Source organism: Panthera leo, chromosome D4, assembly GCF_018350215.1.
Source record: "Panthera leo isolate Ple1 chromosome D4, P.leo_Ple1_pat1.1, whole genome shotgun sequence".
NCBI classification, from domain to species: Eukaryota; Metazoa; Chordata; class Mammalia; order Carnivora; family Felidae; genus Panthera; species Panthera leo.
The window spans coordinates 56,108,181-56,127,450 of record NC_056691.1 but is presented as its reverse complement, the minus strand read 5'-3'; the positions used below and the strand labels follow the sequence as shown (position 1 = coordinate 56,127,450).

General features: G+C 47.1%; 1 protein-coding gene and 1 long non-coding RNA gene across 5 annotated transcripts in view; one reads left to right on the top strand and one right to left on the bottom strand.

The window, feature by feature from the left end:
- The window catches only part of LOC122204731, a 32,207-nt gene extending 16,474 nt beyond the window's left edge, over window positions 1-15,733 (bottom strand). The window contains exons 1-2 of the long non-coding RNA XR_006195765.1: window positions 15,125-15,733; window positions 14,624-14,710 (exon numbers count right to left, since the gene is read on the bottom strand). This is a non-coding gene — a long non-coding RNA (uncharacterized LOC122204731). The remainder of the gene's footprint in view (window positions 1-14,623; window positions 14,711-15,124) is intronic.
- Window positions 1-18,670, top strand: part of FAM219A (family with sequence similarity 219 member A) — a 55,005-nt gene extending 36,335 nt beyond the window's left edge. The window contains exons 2-6 of one of the 4 annotated variants that reach the window (XM_042912352.1): window positions 11,029-11,077; window positions 14,137-14,239; window positions 14,464-14,544; window positions 15,153-15,207; window positions 15,764-18,670. In XM_042912352.1, the coding sequence (XP_042768286.1) occupies window positions 11,029-11,077; window positions 14,137-14,239; window positions 14,464-14,544; window positions 15,153-15,207; window positions 15,764-15,919 (444 nt within the window). In that variant the 3' untranslated portion in view covers window positions 15,920-18,670. Of the gene's footprint in view, window positions 1-11,028; window positions 11,129-14,136; window positions 14,240-14,463; window positions 14,545-15,152; window positions 15,208-15,760 lie in introns of all 4 variants that reach the window. The other 3 variants (XM_042912351.1, XM_042912350.1, XM_042912349.1) reach the window with 3 other exon arrangements.
- Window positions 18,671-19,270: the final 600 nt, after the last annotated feature.

The following is a 19,270-nucleotide window of genomic DNA, read 5'->3' as shown; positions in this document are numbered from 1 at the left end:
TTCATTCCAGACCTACTAAATTGGAATCTGCATTTAAACAATATCCCCAGGTTATTTGTATGCACATTAATGCTTAATGTAGGAAAGAAGCACTTTCCTACAGGCACATACATAAGCTAGCAGGTGTAGAGGGATGTAGGCTATGCATGTATGTCAGAACTGTCTAGAAGACATTAAGGCTGCACAGGTGGGGAGGAGCTATGAGGGAGTATAGTCAGAGCAAAGGAGGTGTTCCTCAGAGGTGTGGGCTACAGAACTGTATGGGTGCTCTTTGGATAGGTATTGGTTTTTTGTTGTTTCAGGGCCCCTTCCTGTTGATACCTCAGGAATGAGATTGTACCTTTGAGTTAGCTGGTTAATGTCACTGCACCAGCCAGAGAATGACAGGTGAGTAGAGAAAGGATCTCTACTACCCTGAGCCTGGGAAGACCCTCCAGCAGGGACCCCAGGACAGATGAATATTGTTTACCAGATGGATATTGTTTCCCTAGAGAGATACATAATCAGCAACTGGCTGGCTTCACTGCTGAAAAATTGCCTTGAGTTTGTGCTAGGTTAGAATCTCCCTTCCCGCTACTGTTCTACCACCAACTGCACACACTTCTCTCTCTCTCTCTCTCTGTCTCTCTCTGTCTCTGTCTGTCTGTCTGTCTGTCTCTCTCTCTCTCTCACACACACACACACACACACACACACACACACACACACACACTTAAAAAAACTGACTTGGGGCACCTGGGTGGCTCAGTTGGTTAAGCTTTCAACTCTTGATTTCAGCTCAGGTCATGATCTCACAGTTTGTGGGATTGAGCCCCGCATTGGGCTCTACACCAGCAGTGCAGAGCCCACTTGGGATTCTGTCTCTGCCCCACCCTGCCCCTCAAAATAAGTAAATAAATTTTTTAAAAAACTGAATTAACAGAAACTCAGGGGATTATGAGTCTTTGTAGAGTTAACCCTCTCCTTCCCCTCTCTGACCTCCTTCACTGCTGGGCTGGGCCCTGAGCCTCCAGGAACCTGTAGCATTGACCTCTCTGCTGCACAAAGCACACCTGGTGGGAGTGACTGCAGGCTCTAGGCTTGTTTAGAGTCAGTAGGGTTTGTTTTACCAGAGCCACCATCTCTCCCTCTTAAGTACTCTTAGGACTCTGGATCCCTTTTTGCTTTCCCAATAGAAACACTTCCCAACCATCCACCTAGAGTCTCTTGACCTTTCTTTGTGGGAGAGTTGTTTGTGCATCTCAATGGTAAGGAAAAAGCCCTGTTATACCCACCCCCCACACAAAAATAGAGTAGGCTGAATGCCTGATAGCAACAGCAACTAAAAGTAGTTAGAATAGAGTCCTGGCCCTACACTCAACTGTCATTGCTCTTGCCAGCCACTTAATAGGTGAGCCTGTAGTTTCTCCAGGTTCCTGCCCAGGCCCAACCCTCTACATCAGGGAGGATAACAAACCTTTACCACCATCACTTTCTCCTCTGTGCTTCTACCACCCTTTATGCATTCCTCTCTCTCATGCTCCTCTGTCTGCCTTAAATGGGCTAATATGTGTTTCTGTCTTCTTTTTACCATTAGACTAAAGTCTTTTTGCAAGAATCAGTATCTTTCCCTCCCCAAAGTACATTGTTCCCTGCCTGCCCCATGTTGATATTCAGTGACTATCAAGTTTTTTAAACAAGTGGTGAACTTACTGATGTTTAATTATTAGGAGGGCAAAAGGAAAGAATAGGAGACTGCTCTGTCCACAGAGCTAAGCTTTAGAACTGCAAGTTGTCTTTATGAGCAAAAAGTGGTGCTTGCCAGTTATAATGAAGGTTAGAGAGAACAGATTGAAAAGATGAGAAAGGATGGGGGTAGGAAACGCCACAGAAGGGAGAAGCTGTTTGATACCAGCCCTAAGTCCATTGTTCACTTGTTCACTGCAGACAGGTAGCTCTTTACTCTTCCAAGGCCAGAGGAAAAGAATCAGAAATGGCAGTTGTGTGAGGACATCCCATAGATTGCCAGACTATTTATTTTCTTGGGAAAACAAGGATTCCAAAAGATTCATGAACCAGGGCAGGGCAGGCTCGGTCCCTTGAATAACTGAAGCTTACCAAATACCTTCCAGTGAGATTTGGGACCAAGATCCATGTGAAGATCCACAAGTCAGGCTGGCCTAGACCAAATGTTAATATCTGTTGAGATTTCTCCTGCTTCAGCTTCCTACCATGTATAAGGGTGAGGGACTAGTCTCAAAGACTCTCCAACCAAATGCCCTCTATTTGTAGGCAGCATCTACAGCATAGGGCAGCATCTTTCTTCGATGTTCTGAGCCTCCTTTCTTACCTTGGGGAACTATAATCCACATCCTGGAAGGAAATTGAAAGATCCTCCAGACATGCTCCCTAAAGCTTTGTTAGCCCTGAATATCTGATGTACTTTCCCCCCCTCCTCTGGGTCCTGCCTAAGCAGAAGGCCTCCAGAAACTCAACTTAGAATCCCTTGGCCCTTATGACTCCTTTGATTTTGGAATCACTTCCTTGCCCCTCTCCTATGAAAGGCCTCATCTCCAAAGTCTGTGTTGGCTGAAACTGAAGAAGAAAGGAAGAAAGAAAGAAAGAAAGAAAGAAAGAAAGAAAGAAAGAAAGAAAGAAAGAAAGAAAGGAGGGAGGAAGGGAGAAAGAAAGGGAGAGAGAAAGGAGAAGGAAGGAAGGAAAGAAGGAAGGGAAGGTGGATGGAGGGAGGGAGGGAGGAAAAGGACCTCCTTATATCCACTGCCCACCCTCACACATTTTCTCCTTCTGCCTTAGGCCCTACCAGTCTATCTTTTATTTTCTTCAACCTTTTTCATAACATAAAATTAGCCATTTTAACCATTGTTGATCTATTTTTAAAGAACTTTACACCTTCACCCCTTTTTCCATTAAGTGAGATAGTCTTTCCCTAAAGATGTTGAAATGGGAGCTGGAGGAGGTGTGGCAGGATAGCAAGCTCAGAAAACCCTCTAGGTCGCAAGACTGTATAGGCCAAGACATGTATCTCTAGCTGATCCAAAATAGGGCATCTGAACATCTGGCTCAGGGGATAAGCTTAAGGATAGGAATGAAAGTCAGGAGCTAGGTGAGGCGAGGCCTCCCAGAGGAACCAAGATTTTTCAATTTCTGGCTCTGGTTTCTACCTCCTGGGTCATGAGGCTTGTCCCCTAGGCCTTTATGCACAGGCTTCCCTCAAGCCACAGCTGCTGTAGTGGGTGTCCCTGAGTTGAGGTATTTGTCCTTTCTCCCAAACAAAGGCTTTTTAGTCATAGGGTTTCCAGGGGAGTAAGAGTGGGGAGGAATAGCAGAACATCAATCGAGGACAAGAAATCCTAACCATGAAGGAGGCAGAACAGGATTCTAAATCTTTTTTTTTTTTTTTTTTTTAATTCACTGACCTCTTGTCTCCCCATTTAAAAAAGAATCTAGTTCTTTACCATCCCAGTACTAGTTTCAGATCTTTCACCATCTTTTTTTTCCCCCCTGAGTAGTTTCTGAGCTATTTTTGAAAACTAAATAATGGGTAAGGGAGTAGGAGCTGCCATTCTCAGTGGGTTAACTCCAGAGCCATTTTGGTTAATTTTCTTAACCCAAGTCTGAAAGCAAGGGATACTCATTCTGTGAAGTTTGCCTCCTGGCTCTGCAATTAGTCACAGTTCCTACAGCTGATGTACTGGCACAGGCCAAGGACGAGCTGAAGCATGGTGGCCAGCCATCAGGCAGTACTGTGCCCATTTAGAGTTTTTCCCAAGCTTCAGTGTAACAAAGTCTTATCACCTCTTATTCTTAATTGGTGGCCTCAAGTCAGGCATATTTTGTCTGGCAGATGGTTCCATTCCAGAGGGAATTCTATTCTTTGAAAGAAGTTTCCCCAGAGGCAACCAGGTAAGTAAGAACTGAGGCACAGTTCTCTTATAAGATGATGGATAGGTGTGATGACCTGAAATTTCCTGGCACACAGTGAAAAATAAAATATTAAAAACCAGCTATAGCCCTTTGTCATGACTAGAGGCATTGTAAATTGGAACAGTCCTTTGGGAAAGCAGTTTGATGCTATGTATAAAGAATCTTAAAATTACTCCTGCTTTTTGACTTTGTAATTCTACTTTATTTAAGAAATTACCCTAGGGGTGCCTGGGTGGCGCAGTCAGTTGAGCGGCCGACTTCAGCTCAGGTCATGATCTCGTCGTCCGTGAGTTCGAGCCCTGCGTTGGGCTCTGTGCTGACAGCTCAGAGCCTGGAGCCTGTTTCAGATTCTGTGTCTCCCTCTCTCTGACCCTCCCCTGTTCATGCTCTGTCTCTCCCTGTCTCAAAAATAAATAAAACATTAAAAAAAAAGAAATTACCCTAAATGTAAATATATATGGATTTCAGCATTAGTATTATTTAGAATAGTGAAAAATTGCAAACAATCTGAATGTCCAAAATAAGTGAATGGTTAAAAAGTTATTATACATCCCCTTTATGGAGGCCATTACATTGGTGATTTCAAAAACTATGTAAAAATATGGATAGTTGATTATATTCCAATACTAATTTTCAAAAATACAGAATATAAGATACAGTTATTTTTCTGTATGTTGTTCTATGCAGGTGTTATAATGACAGAATTCAACTCAAACTAGTTTAAGCTAAAAAGAAAAGTAGACTAGGGGTGCTTGGGTGCCTCAGTCAGTTGAGCATCCAACTTCAGCTCAGGTCACGATCTCATGGTTGTGAGTTCAAACCTCACATCGGGCTCTGTGCTGACAGTTTGGAGCCTGGAACCTGCTTTGGATTCTGTGTCTCCCTCTCTCTCTCTGCCCCTCCCCCGCTCATGCGTGCTGTCTCTTGCTCTCTCTTTTTCCCCCAAGTGAGTGGGGGAGAGGCAAAGAGAGAGAGGGAGACACAGAATCTGAAACAGGCTCCAGGCTCTGAACTGTCAGCACAGAGCCGGATGCGGGCTCAAACTCAGGAGCAGAGAGATCATGACCTGAGCCGAAGCCAGACGCTCAACTGACTGAGCCACTCAGGTGCCCCCCAAAATTTTTAAAAAAGGAAACTAGGGGTGCCTAGGTGACTTGGTCGGTTGAGCATCCAACTTCGGCTCAGGTCATTATCTCGCGGTCTGTGAGTTCGAGCCCCACATTGGGCTCTGTGCTGACAGCTCAGAGCCTGGAGCCTGCTTTGGATTCTGTGTCTCCCTCTTTCTCTGCCCCTCCCCCGCTCATGCTCTGTCTCTCTCTCTGTCAAAAATAAATAAACATTAAAAAAATTCTTTTAAATGAAACTAGACTATAAGGACACTAGGATTTCTCATAGTATTCAAGGGTAGATGTGCCCTACAAACCTTAGAAGGGCATAGGAAGTTCTACAACCAGAGCCTCTGAAGGACTTTCTCTATCTCTTGTGTTTGCTTCTTTCTGAACATCAGCTTTATTCTTATCTCCCTGCCCAGTGGCTTTCTCTACTACCTAATCTACAATCTTGAGCTTTACCTCTCCTCTTGGTCCCACTTCCTATTCTGGGGGAGACCCTGATTGGCTCCACCTGGTCCAAGCAAGGGTGGGACCTGGAACCCACCCCTGTGGACTATGAGGAGAAACACCAGCTTCCAGAGAGGGAAACCCCAGAGTGTTGCTACTGTGGTATGCACACAAGACTTAAATATACTAGGACATTTACAGAGGTTGTCTCAAGGTAGTGAAACTAAAAATTATTTTTGAGAAAGTTAGCACATATTACTTTATAATAGAAAAATCTATTAAGCTTGCCATGGCTAGGCTATGATTGTTATTAGGCCTGGGGTGAGCAGAACTCTTCTCCATTTTGGTTCTCTCGATGAGAGTCACCACAAAATACTACAGCTTGGTGGTACTTGTTTTTGGTAATGAATTCTATCAAGTTGTTTAAGGAAACAGATAAGTCTCAGTTAATCACAGGACCAATTTAAGCTCTCAAACTCTAGCTGTAGCATAAAAATCCTTCCTTCTTTTTGGTTAACTTCACCTTGACCCATTGAATGTATTTCAGTTTTCATTTTCCCAAGAATTAATGCTTGGGGGTGAGGACAGAGGTTACCTTTCTTGTGGGAAAGCTAAAATTGAATTGTGTCTCTACCTCGACTCACTCATGCAGTCTGCAAGACAAAGGCAAAATTGTTCAGCACCACGGAGAGCGTTTTTCATCCTGGCAACTAGATCAAGGGCAGGTGAAAAGATGCTAGAAGCCCAGCCAGTCTGATCTCCCTACACTCCGGCTAGTCATCAAGTACCCCCTTTCCCCCCAACCTCTTACTATTCAAACCCTTCCTTTACCTATCTAGGCTTTTAGGAATGAACTCCCTTAACTTTCTACCCGCCTTTCTGCCTCCATGTTATTTGCATCCCTCACTCATATTCACCCATCTTCCATTTCAGTAAGTAGCCTTCCTCCTCTGGTCCAAGGCTCTGTTTCCATCTCCTCCTCAAAGACCATGACCTACCAAACATCTCCTTTTCTACCTAGCTTCCTTCCCCTCCATCTAGGACATTGGTCAGGTGTCCCACAGTTTCAAAGAAATTCTTCAACTCCAGAGTTCCCTCTGACTGTCATTTATTCTCATTCCTTCTCTTCTCCATCTAGCTCCTTGAAAAAATATTCATGTTCACTCTTTCTGCTTTCTCTTTTCCTATTCCTTCCTAAATCCTCTATAATCTGGATTCTGTTCCTACTCTTCAACTAAAACTGTTTTGAGGCCACCTATGACTTCCTTATTTCCAAACATTGTCTGTATCTTCTGGGACTCAACTGGTTTTTTGACACTGTTGATAATTATTGGGAGCTCCCTAAGGATGGGGCCCTTTTCCATTTATATTTATGAACCACAGGCCTGCCATTGATAAATAACTGAAGAAAATGTTGCATGTTAGAGTAAGGAGAGAGAGAAAGCAGAATGCTCCCTGGTCAGGCCCCTCCTCATCCTCTGGAGGGAGTACTTTTTCCATAAATACCTCCCCACGTAATCTAGGACCCAACCTGTGTGATGCTAGGGTTGCATCTGTGAGCCAGTCACCCCTAGAACATGCTGTCCATGATTGTGTGGGCCTTATGGAACCTGTACTAATAACTTTATAACTAGCACAGATGTATTACTCAATATGTACTATACTGAAGTGCTTACATATATTAACTCATTTTAACCTCACAAGAACAATTGACATAGGTATTAAAATTAGTCCCATTTATAAATAAGGAAACGGACACCCAGATCACATAGCCAGTAAATGGAGGAGTCAAGATTTATTAAAAAAAAAAAATGAGTTGATGAGTTGAATTTGTTGAAGGTGATAAGTACCCAGGATCTCACTGTTATTTTCTCTACTTTTGTGTAAGTTTAATAATTTCCATAATAAAACATTTTAAAGGACCAGATTGGATTAAATCAATGGATTTTTGAAGATTTTATTTTTTTAATTTAACTTTTTATTGTTTTTAATTTACATCCAAATTAGTCAACATATAGTGAATGAAGATTTTATTTTTAAGTAATCTCTATACCCATTGTGGGGTTTGAACTCACAACCCCGAGATTAAGAGTCGCATGCTCTAGGGGCATCTGGTTGACTCAGTTGGTTAAGCGTCCGACTTTGGCTCAGGTCATGATCTCATGGTTCGTGGGTTCGAGCCCTGCATAGGACTCTGTGCTGACAGCTTGGAGCCTGGAGCCTGCTTTGGATTCTGTGTCTCCCTCTCTCTCTGCCCCTCCCCCACTCATGCTCTGTTTCTCTCTCTCTCTCTCTCTCTCAAGATAAATAAACATTTAAAAAATTAAAAAAAAATACAGTTGCATGCTCTGCTGACTGACCCTGTCAGGCACCTCAAATTAATGGATTTTGGGGCGCCTGGGTGGCTCAGTCGGTTAAGCCTCCGACTTCAGCTCAGGTCACGATCTCACGGTCCATGGGTTTGAGCCCCGCGTCGGGCTCTGGGCTGATGGCTCAGAGCCTGGAGCCTGCTTCCGATTCTGTGTCTCTCTCTCTCTCTGACCCTCCCCCGTTCATGCTCTGTCTCTCTCTGTCTCAAAAATAAATAAACGTTAAAAAAAAATTAATGGATTTTAATTTTTTTTTTAAGCAGGAGAACTGTTTCTCCAACCAAAATTTTACAGAAAGGCTAGTATATAAATGAAATAAAAGAGTATCTCCATTCTCCATACTCTTGCTTCGTTCTTGGACTCAGCCCCACCCACGGCACAGGGTTCAGGGAACACAGTTTAATGAAAATCACTGGACCAGGCTAACTCTAAGGATTCTCCTAGCACTTTTGCCTTCCTCTAATTATGCTGGCTTTGCACTGGCCATTAGCCTATATATCCTGTCCCAGAAACAGTGAGACTGGGCTATTAATCATTTCTGCAGTCTGTGGAGAATTTGTTTGAAGGGTTGCAGAAACATGGGTTGCTGTTAGAGATGCATTTCAATGTCTGTCTCTGCTGAGTGTTTAATAATTTTGCTAATCCTCACTCTAGTTCCTGGATCTAGCTAACTCCTGTCAGATGTCCTTGGGGGGCATTTTAAATTCTCCCTGATTTCTTGGAGCCAGACATTTCCTTCTGCCTGGATTTTCTCTGATACTTAACATTCATGAATATTTCACATTTAACCTGATTACATTTCCATGTGATGGTCATGGTGCATTGACTGTATTTCTCAGGGAAGACATACAGGAAGCCCACAGTAAAGGCTTGAATTTTCAGGCACAGTGCCAGATATCTTTGTTCTTGCCACTAAGATGGCCTATCGTGGCCAGTGACAGGTGAGATGCTGTATGGTGGACTTTGCACAGGACTTCTCAAGCTTAGGGTTCTGCACCCTGGCTTATAACCCAAAGGAACTGGTGGTTTCTCTCAGGGATCAAAAGCCACCAAGACCTGCCCAGTGGTGGCAAGGACCAAATGTGGCTCTCTGTGACCAGAATTGCTCAACAGCTTCCCAGGCCCCACTAAAACTCTATCCTCTGCATAGTCTCCTTCCAATGTTACCATTTCCATCTAGTACCTCCATCCCGAGAGAAGCAACTCTGATGAACTCATCTGGACTGAAGAGGGAGAGGTGTCTGAGGGGTTCATGTGTTTAAAGTCAGCCCCAGGGAAAGGACAGTGGACTTATATGGATTGATGGGAGCGTTACAGAGAAGATGCATGATTGGGAAGTCCATAGATTTAGAATGTTAATGCAAACTGTAGAAGACATCAGGGCTCCCCAAGGAGAGAGTGGTGGGCTGAGGGCAGGACTCTGTGGAAGAGACAAAGGGCTATGGGACAAGATGAAAATGATGGTTAAGGAGGCAACATGAGTGAAGGAGAACAGTGTCCTCAAAGCCAGAAGAGGAAACCATATCCAAATGGATGGGATATGTGTATCATGTGAGAAGTGCTACAGAAAAAGTAATGTGACTAAGGAAATTGGAAAGGTGCCAATGCTTCCCTGGTAGGGTCCCTCAGGCATGTTTATTGGCTTTACCCTTTAAGAAGCCATCAGTCTGCTTTGAGAGTGAGTCCTACCTATGGCTTAAGGGGAAAGCCAGAACCCAGCTGTCAAGTCTTCATGCCCCCTGCAGGTAGCACCTCAGAGCTGTTTTGGCTGCAGAGAGGTATGTCAGGACCACTAGAGGCCTGCTTCTCCAAGTTTTCAGGGGACAAGGGGACAAGTGCTATCCCTAAGGAGTCTCTCAAGAAGGAACTGAGACAAGGAAGCAGAGAATAAAGGATTGGAGAGGACTGCAGCATGAGAAGTTGCCTGAGATGGAGGCACTGCAGCACCCCACTTTTTCTGAGCCCTGTCCCCTACAATACCAGCTAAGGGGTGGGGGTCAGAGTAGAGGAAAGAGGCCCAGGTTCTGCCCTCAGGAGCTCACAAACCACTGTGGTGACAACAGCCCATCCAGGGTCTCTCTGGATGGCCTGAAGGAACACAGGCAAGGCCAAGATTTCCCTCCCAAACATTCTAGACTTTTTCTTTTCCCCTTGATGACAAGCATGTTTTCATCCCCCCATCTCATTCTAAATGCAACAGAAGCTACCATAATGGTTATATGTCCTTCCCTTGCTGGGTCACTCAGATCCCTGAACCTGACACTGTAGGACCAGTCCTGGGGCATTCTACCTGTCTGTCTGCTGTCTGCATCTCCAGAAGCAGAACAGGCACAGCCTTGGGTACACTGCAATTTTCAGACCTTGGGCATACCATTCTTTAGTCCTAGGCAGTTTCTCAGGGAGAATGTGAATGACTCCAGCCCCTTCCAACGGACTAAAGCAGGGTAAGCCAGGGCCCTGGACCTTGTAGTAGAGGTTTGGCATGTTTTAGAGGAAACAGTGAGGCTGGATTACTGAGCAGCATAAGACTAACTGGTCACCAGCTAATTTGCTTGTTATTCATCTTCTAACCTACCATACCCGGCCAACATTTCAGGTTCTCCAGGAGATACTGTTTAGGACTTATCTGTGAAATGGAGAAGTCCTCATGAGAATTCTTTTTGTCCAGTGGCTGCAGCCTTAAAGTCTGGCCTGGCTTGCCTAGTCCGTTCTCTGGATCCTGTGAAGGGACCCATACAATGCTAGAAAAAGAAAGTCTATCTTAGGGAGCATCTACTCTGACCTTTATCCAGACTTAAACTCATAGCAACTTGAAAATACCTTACCAAACAACTGCATAAGAAGAGCTCTGAAGAACAGGGCAATTAGTATGGGAGGTTGAACAAAGAGATCCTGTGGGTTAAAGGAATCACAGTAGGCTTTCTAAGAGGAGGCTGGATCACACAGGACTTTGAAGAAAGACACCCAGGTGAGTGTAAGTGGGGCTGAGATTCATGGCTCTTTACCCAGTTCAGGGTCTTCCTTCCAGGGTGTATGGGTCTGCCCTTCCCTCCTCAAATCACCTGCCTACTTCCAGGGGTTAATGCCCCCAAAGTATGGGTGGGAGGACCAGCTTCAGGGCTGAGAGCAGCCCCTTTTCACTTCCTAACAATTCTGTCTCTGCTTTCTCCTCACAGGACCCAGCCGCCGCCTCCATCTCAGACGGGGACTGTGACGCCCGGGAGGGTGAGTCAGTAGCCATGAATTACAAACCATCCCCGCTCCAAGTGAAGCTGGGTGAGTGTGTCTGGGGGGTGAGGGAGCTGTGGGGAGTGGACAAGGTGCTCTGGGCTGGGTCTGCAATGAGGTGACACAAATAAACCAACTCAGACTAGATGATTCCAAGACTCAAGCCACCAAGTCATTGGCACTACCAGACACCTTATCTCCTGCAAGGCAAAGAAGGAAGTCATAGTCCTCTGCAGTGCCTGAAGCTCTAGGAGGCATCTCTGAGGCCAAGAAGACTCCAGGTGTTCCGGGGATAGCTCCCATGGAACCCCAGATAGAGGATTAGAAGTTCCACCAAACACTACACAAGGCTGGGAAGAAGCTGCCTTAGAAGCAGGGTGTCAGTTACTACGTTTAAGGGGTAGAAAGGAATAAGGATCCCAAAATCTAGAAACTGAGATCCTCTCCCCATTTCTTCCTCACCCATCCAGAGATCTCAAGGTCTAGCTGGCTCCTGTTTGGAGGGGGGTTTCCCTTGGTTTTTCAGTAAGCCCAAATATCTCTGTACCCCCTTACCCTTGGGGGTTTATTTCATGTCCACTCTGAAATCAGTCTCTGTTGCAGCCTGCTTCTTTGAAGTCACTTGGCTCCCAAGCACTGCCCCTACCTCCTGCAGCTGCTGTTCTCACTTCACCCTACACCTAACACTGCCTTTCTCCCTTCAGGGACCAAAATTTTGTTCACCAAAGGCTACTGCTATAACAGACTTACTAAAGTTTGGTTTCATGAAGAGAAATTACAACACAGTGCATCCAGGAAGGAGTTTATAATTAAATACAACATATCAGTATCCTTCAAAACTTCTCTGCCATCCCTGCCATCCTTTTGGCCATTTTCTCCTCAGACTCCAGCTGCCCGCCAAATACTGGACCTTTCCTCGGTCCTGGGAGCCTTTCCCCATTCATTGTAAAACTTCTCCCTCTGTAGCTGCCAGAACTCCTTTTCACAGAATACTATTCTTTTATTCAGCTTTGGGGTTTTTGTTGTTGTTGTTGTGGTGGTGGTGGTGGTGGTGGTGGTGGTGGTGGTGGTGGTGGTGTGTGTGTGTGTGTTTGGTGTATTTTTGTTTTTGCTTTTGTTTTGTTTTTGTTTTTTACCTTGCTTCTCTCATTCCAGACTATATCCAGGGATCTCCTCATGCTGTTTTTCTAAACAAGAGAACAGTTCTCTCAGTGGAATTTGTTCATCTTCCCAAGACACCAGACTCAAACTGCAACCAGTTTTATTTGTTCATTACTGTTTAACAAGTATTTTAACTTCTCCTTTTACTCTCCCTCACCACATTCTCCTTCCCAGAGACAATCATTCTAAGCCTTTTTAGTTTTTCTTGTTTTATTTTCTATTTTAACACAAGTGGTATCATACTGTACACATTTTTCTAAAACATTTTTTGTTTCTGTTTTTCACTTAATGCCTTGGAGCCCCTGCCAATGTCAGTATATAGAGATTAAGTTCACACTTTTTTTTAAGTTTATTTTTTTATTTTGAGAGAGAAAGCACGCACACATGCACACTCATGAGCAGCAGAGGGGCAGAGAGAGGGAAAGAGAATCCCAAGCAGGCTCCACACCCAGCACAGAGCCTGATGCAGGGTTCTATCCCACCACCATGAGATCACGACCTGAGCCAATATCAAGAGTCAGATGCTTAATTGACTGACCTACCCAGGTGCCCCTAACTTCACACTTTTAAATGGTTGCACAGTAGTCCATAGTTTGGTTTTTCCAGTTTATTGTTTGCATTTTTTCACTATTTCAAACATGCTTTTAAAATAACACTTTTTTTCCCCTCCCCATTATATTACCACCAAAGCTCCTCATGAAAATTCACGACCTCATCCCAGTTGGACTCACGATAATCACCACTGGGAACTTTAAGGCAAATTGCACCCCCTAGAGTCATGGAATGGTAATGGCAGCTGCTGCCTGCTGGAAAGAAGCTGGGAAAAAACTGGAATCAGATGAGCAGTGGCAGAGAGAGGGTCAGAGACTGATATATGAGAGACTAAGAGACATGGAGATCAGGGGAAATTTCAGAGTCACAGTAGCTGGAAATTCCCATTCCATCCTTCCTCTCTGGAGCTAGTAGTTATTTTATGAGAGCTTTCCCCTAGTATCCCTCTCCACTCATCATCCCTTTTTCCACATCTGGGCTTAAGATGAATAGGAAAGGGTAGACAGGCCTCCTTCAGGACCCAGGCAGCTACTGGCTACTGGTAACAGTGCCACATACTAGGCAGAGGGTCACCTGGTGACCAGCTCCATGGATCTGGTAGACTCTAGAGCCTTGGAGAACTCAGAGGCTGGCACCACAGTCAGAAGTATAGCCAGAGGAGCCCCCCAGCCTCCTGCCCCTCACCCAGCTAGCCACATTCTGCCCCTCTCACTCAACAATTTCAGTTGCTCATTTGGCTTCTGCATTAATGCCAAACTCCTGTCTGGCATTCAAGGCCTTCATGCTCTGGGTTGTAACCAGAGCCCCCAACCCCTTAGCACAGGACCTAAGACATAATGGTGATAGATGGTTTTTGAATAAATGCCTGAGTAAATGTATCCTAATTTTCTAACCTGACCTCCCTCCAACTTCACTCCTCCATCCCATCTGGACCCATACTTATTCTCTTCACTTCTAAATGCATTTTTGTATATGCAATCCCTCCTTCTTAAAATGCTGTCCTCTCTCCTCTGCAAGAAGCCTTGACTTCTCCATCCTTCTCCTTCATCACTCCCTCTCCAGCCTTTCTTTGGCATCAAGCACACACTAACTGCCCCACATTGGAGTATAGCTCCTGGAAGACAGGAGTCAGCCTCTTCCTGTTGCCCCTCACTATCTGCCTCAGGTTGTGCAGGGCCAAGTACTGTCTCCACCAAGCAGCAGGGCCTGTAGTTGGGATCCCTGCCTCAGTTCCTAGAGAAGGAAGGGGTTTCACAATGGAGGCCCAGCCCAGCCAGCCCTGAGCAGTGAGGTAGGGTGGCCCTGGGAGCAGGACACAGCTTCCTTCCCATGTTCTCCTGCAGAGAAGCAGCGGGAGCTGGCCCGGAAGGGCTCTCTGAAGAATGGCAGCATGGGTAGTCCCGTCAACCAGCAACCCAAGAAGAACAATGTCATGGCCCGGACAAGGTAGAGGCCCCCCAATCCCACCTGGACCCTGCCAGTCAACATTTATGTCTGCTTGTCCTACGCTTCTCCTTCTTCCCTCCCTCCTCAGTCCCAGTTCCTCTCTGAGAGGAGAGTCTCAACAGGATCCAAGGGACAGGGGGGAGTGGTGGGTCAGGGCCTAACCCTGTTCCTCACCAGGCTACATGCTCCAGTTGCCAATCCAATCCCCTAAATTTTCTACCCAGGCTTGTCGTCCCCAATAAAGGCTACTCTTCGCTTGACCAGAGCCCAGATGAAAAGCCACTGGTCGCCCTTGACACGGACAGGTGTGTATGGGGATGTTGGGGCAGCCAGGCAAGCCACAGAAACTTGTGTGAACATACAAGTGGGCTGTACAGGACATACCTGCTATATTGTCAGAACAATTGGGTTGTTCCTCAGATAGCCAGGAGCTCTCCAAGGATGAATCCTCCAGGGAATGGAATTTTTTATCTGGAGGTGGGAAGAGCAGAGAGAGGAAAAGGGGATTGGTACAGTCTGATGCTATCCTGGGACAAGTGATCCAATAGCTGCCCCCTTGAATAGGCCCTGATTCGATGTTCCCTGCTGCTGGGAACACACCTGGCTACACTTGAACTTTGGGAAAACCCAACAAGCCATGGGAGGTTTGAGACTAGAAAAAAGGTGACAGGATGGGGGCAAAGTGTGTACAGCTCTATTTAGGAGGAGGTTAAGGGTGGCAATTTTAGAAGGGTGGGGCTAGGGAAGCTGAGCATTTGTGCGGCAAGCACAATTTTTATTTAGATCTGTTATTTGAAAGCATAGGGGAGGGGTATTAGGTATTGACTAATGGGTTAGGAGGTAGGATGCAGGGAGTTTTAATATTTAATATCAGGGAATCACTACCTCTCTGTCTTCTTTCTTCCACCACCAGCGATGATGACTTTGACATGTCCAGATATTCCTCTTCTGGCTACTCCTCTGCTGAGGTGAGGCCCCACTCCTTAGGGCCCTCCACACACCTGAGCAGGACCACCTCCATCCAGAAAAGGGGGTGCAACCAACACCAAATCACACCCTGAGGGGAGCAGTGGGCAAAGCTAGGTGGAGCCTCATGGGGGTGGGGCATAATGGGGCAGGGCCTGGGGTGGGACAGTGTCCAAAAGAACCTGGAGGCTGTTAAAACACTGGCCTCAAGTGTGGAGAGCCCAGTTTTAGGGGCAGGGCTTGAGCCTGGGGTTAGAACAGGGTTATTAAACAGAATGGAGTGTGAAATACAGGCTATGCTTTATGGGGGTCAGCCAAATAGAGACAGAAGTTGCCCCAAGAATGGGATGCCCTTTGTAGAGAGGTGGGGCGTCCAGGATGTACCTGTAAGAAGTGAGACCAGAACTTAGGCTGGGGCCTAAGGAGTGGCAAAGCCAGGCGTTTCGGTGATCTGGGATGGGACTGAGTTAGGTGCAGTTGGCCTGCGGATGCAGCCGGCTGTGGGTGGTGCCTCGGGATTGCCCTGAGCCTGACCTCCCTCCCCTTTGTCTACAGCAGATCAACCAAGATTTGAACATCCAGCTGCTGAAGGACGGCTACCGGTTAGATGAGATACCTGATGACGAGGACCTGGACCTCATCCCCCCCAAGTCCGTGAACCCCACCTGCATGTGCTGCCAGGCCACGTCCTCCACCGCCTGCCATATTCAGTAGCGGGCGGGGCATTTGCGGCCGCCTGGGGCAGGGCCCCCGAGGGTCAGGCTGGACAGGGTAGGGGCCAACCCCTCCCCAGCTCTTCTGCCTGTCCCCGGCCCTGTGCCCCCTACAGCCGCCAACCTCGTAACAGTCATTGCTTCCTCCTATGGTAGGACGTGTACCTCTGTGTGTTCATGGAGCCGGAGAAACCAAAACCGGGTCTTTCTCCATCCCGGGGGGCTGAGGAGCGGTGGGGGCTGTTTGTTCAGTTACTTGGGGGACCTTGCCCAGCACCCTGCCCCACCTCCCCAAAGCTGTAGTGGGGTAGGGGAGAGAAAGGACTAGACATCAGGGAGGACAACACTAATGAGTGGGGGAGGGATCACGAAGCCAGGGGCTTGGCCCCACCCCAGTGAAGCCATGAGTCCCCCAGCCCAGCCTGACAAGGAAAGGGGCTGGGAGGAAGAAAGGTCCAGGGCTGTGGGAGCAGGGCCCAGCACCTCAGAGCCCCTTCCACATGACCCCTGCCGGCCCATATAACTTTTTGTGTTTCCCCCTCATCTCCAGATGGGAAGCCTGGCAAAGCTGCCCCATCCATAGAATCACTGCCTTCTTCCTCCTTTTTGCCCCATTCACCCCATTCCTTACTCTCTGGGTCATGGAGGAGGGTAAGGTGGGCCTTAGAGATAGGCCAGAGTTTGGGGTGATATGATCTGTCCTCACCCACCCCCCAACCACTGCATCTATTTCTCTGCCGACTCCTCCCATCCCTATGCTTCTGTTCATTGGTCTCCATCCCAGCCTGGAAGCCGGAGGTAAGGCTGGGCCCCGAATGCCCCATTCCCATCTCTCTCTAGCCCAAGATCCCAAAATGCTGCTTCCTAGTAAGAATCTTCAAGGAAGCAAGTTTAGGAGAATATAGTGGTTGCATTGCAGGTTTACGGTAGGGAGAACCTGGCAGAATGGGTGTGTGTCTGAGGCTGGCAGGGCATGTATCTGTGTCTATGTGTTGGGAGAGGTCTGTTTCTGTCACAGATGTGAGTGTCCATGGTGGGGAAGTGACTGTGTGGTCTGTTAACAGTGTAAGAGGCTGCTCAGCAGTGGACTGAGAGCTCTGGACCTGGAGTCAGAGGCTGGGGTTGTGGCCCTGGCTCTGGCACCCTTTCTGCGATCTTCAGCAAGTCACTTGTGTTCTCTGGACTTCAGTTTCCTCAACTGTAAAATGAGCAGTGTCTGAAATTATTTTTAAGATCTTTTCAAACCTAAAGGAATTTCTTCATAGGAATTTCCATGGAGGTGTGTAGGAAGGTCTCTATGTGTCTTTGAATGCACCTCATGGGCATCCTGAGTTGTATGTCTGTGTGAAAAGGAGAGGGGAAGTTCCTAAGGGACCTGTGTATGTTTGGGATCTTTTTGGGAATACATGTATGTGTGTCTGTGAACATGTATGTGTGGGAGGGTATATGTTGTGTGTGTAACTCTGTGCAGTGTCTCTGAGTCAGAATGTGTGTACTGCTGCTTCTGCTGCTGGTGCTGGTCGGGGGGAGAGGGCAGAAAAGCTGAGGATGAAAATCAAGAGCGAGGAGGTTACCAGGCCCACCCACTACTCCCCACCCCCGCCAACTGGGCAATGTAGACCTGCCCCTGTGTGAAGAAAAATGAAAGCACAGATAGCCTAAGACTGCTCAGGTTTCATGCCCACAAGCCCCATATCCCAGGACCAGGGTATACACTCCCCATCCCTCCATGCTAACAACCCACACATGTTGGTGTATCCACTCTCATATGTACCACTCACGTGCTGCAAGCATGCAAGAGGACACATGTACAGCCCACTCCCTGGATGCCATTCCTGGGAGATGGGAGCTGAAGGAGGGGGAAGGTAGTGAGAAGAAAGAATGAGGCTGCTGGCTTAGGAAGGGTAGCACCTCTCTGCGCACCACACCTATGGACTGCCAACTCCAAAGTTTTGAGATGCAGCTCTCTACCTTCAGTTCCTCCAACCCATCCCTACCTCCTCTAGCAGCGACCCTGGTTAAGTGGTAAGAAAATGCCAAAGGGAGGCAAGAACAAAGAAGGCACTTGCAGGGCCTACAGGGTTCGTACTGGCCCCCATCTGAGCCTATCTCTCCCATCCTGGTCAGCATCCCCATCCTGTCATCTGGGCCCCAGAGCCAAGCTTCCTACCACTACTACCATCACCCTGGGCTCCCTGATTCACCCTTCTAGAACATGGGTACCTCCTCTTTTCTGGACAGGGCCCCCATGAGGGCTCATATAGATTACTGCCTTTGCTGCTGACTTGCTCTATGACTGGCCCACTGCTCAACCTCTCTGGCCCTGAGAAATCAGGGAAAAGCTCCCTACCCACAGGACATACCAGTTCCCTGGCAGGCAAGGGCTTCCAACTGAGGCAGTGTACAAGTGGTGGAGAGAAGTAGGAAGCTGGCAACCAGCACCTTCTGGGTCTAGGAGAGTGTGTGGTTCCCTCCTTCCCTATCTGGGATGTTGGAGGGGAGGAATCGAGGCCTTAGCTTGCCCCCCTGTCATCCTTCCCCCTTGTAGATACTGCCTTAACACTCCCTCCACCCTCAGCTCTGGCTGCCAACCAGCCAGGTTTCTCCGTGCTCACTAATTTATTTCTAGGAAGGTGTGTGGAAGACATGAGCCGTGTATAATATTTTTTTTAACATTTGCATTGCAGTATTGACCATCATCCTTGGTTGTGTATCGTGTAACACAAATAATGGTATTAAAAGCATCAAATAAGCCAGCCTCAGCTCCCTACCTGGGTTGTGGGCAAGGGGAAGGTGGTCTGGGAAGGAGAGAGAACTGATTCTCTGAATACACATTTCACTCTGCCTCCGCTCATGGGTTCGAGGCCAGGCCTGCCACTGACCTTCTACATGACCCTGGACAAGTCGCTTGATGCCTCATAACCTCCATTTCTCTTCATCAAAGTGAGAAGTTTGGCCTAGAAGATCTCCAGAGACCTTCTGAACTCTTGGGCTTGGAAGTTGGGCTTTTTTAAAGAGGCTTGAGGCGGGGCGCCTGGGTGACTCAGTCGGTTAAGCGTCTGACTTCAGCTCAGGTCATGATCTCGCCATCTGTGAGTTCGAGCCCTGCGTCAGGCTCTGTGCTGATGGTTCAGTGCCTGGAGCCTGTTTCAGATTCTGTGTCTCCCTCTTTCTCTGACCCTCCCCCCCACCCCGTTTATGCTCTGTCTCTCTCTGTCTCAAAAATAAATAAAAGTTAAAAAAATTTTTTTAAATAAATAAATAAAGAGGCTTGAGGCAGTAAGAGGCTGGGGGTGGGAAGGGAATTGGATCTCCTCACCTCTCCAGGGATGGGGCTGAGCCAGGTGATATC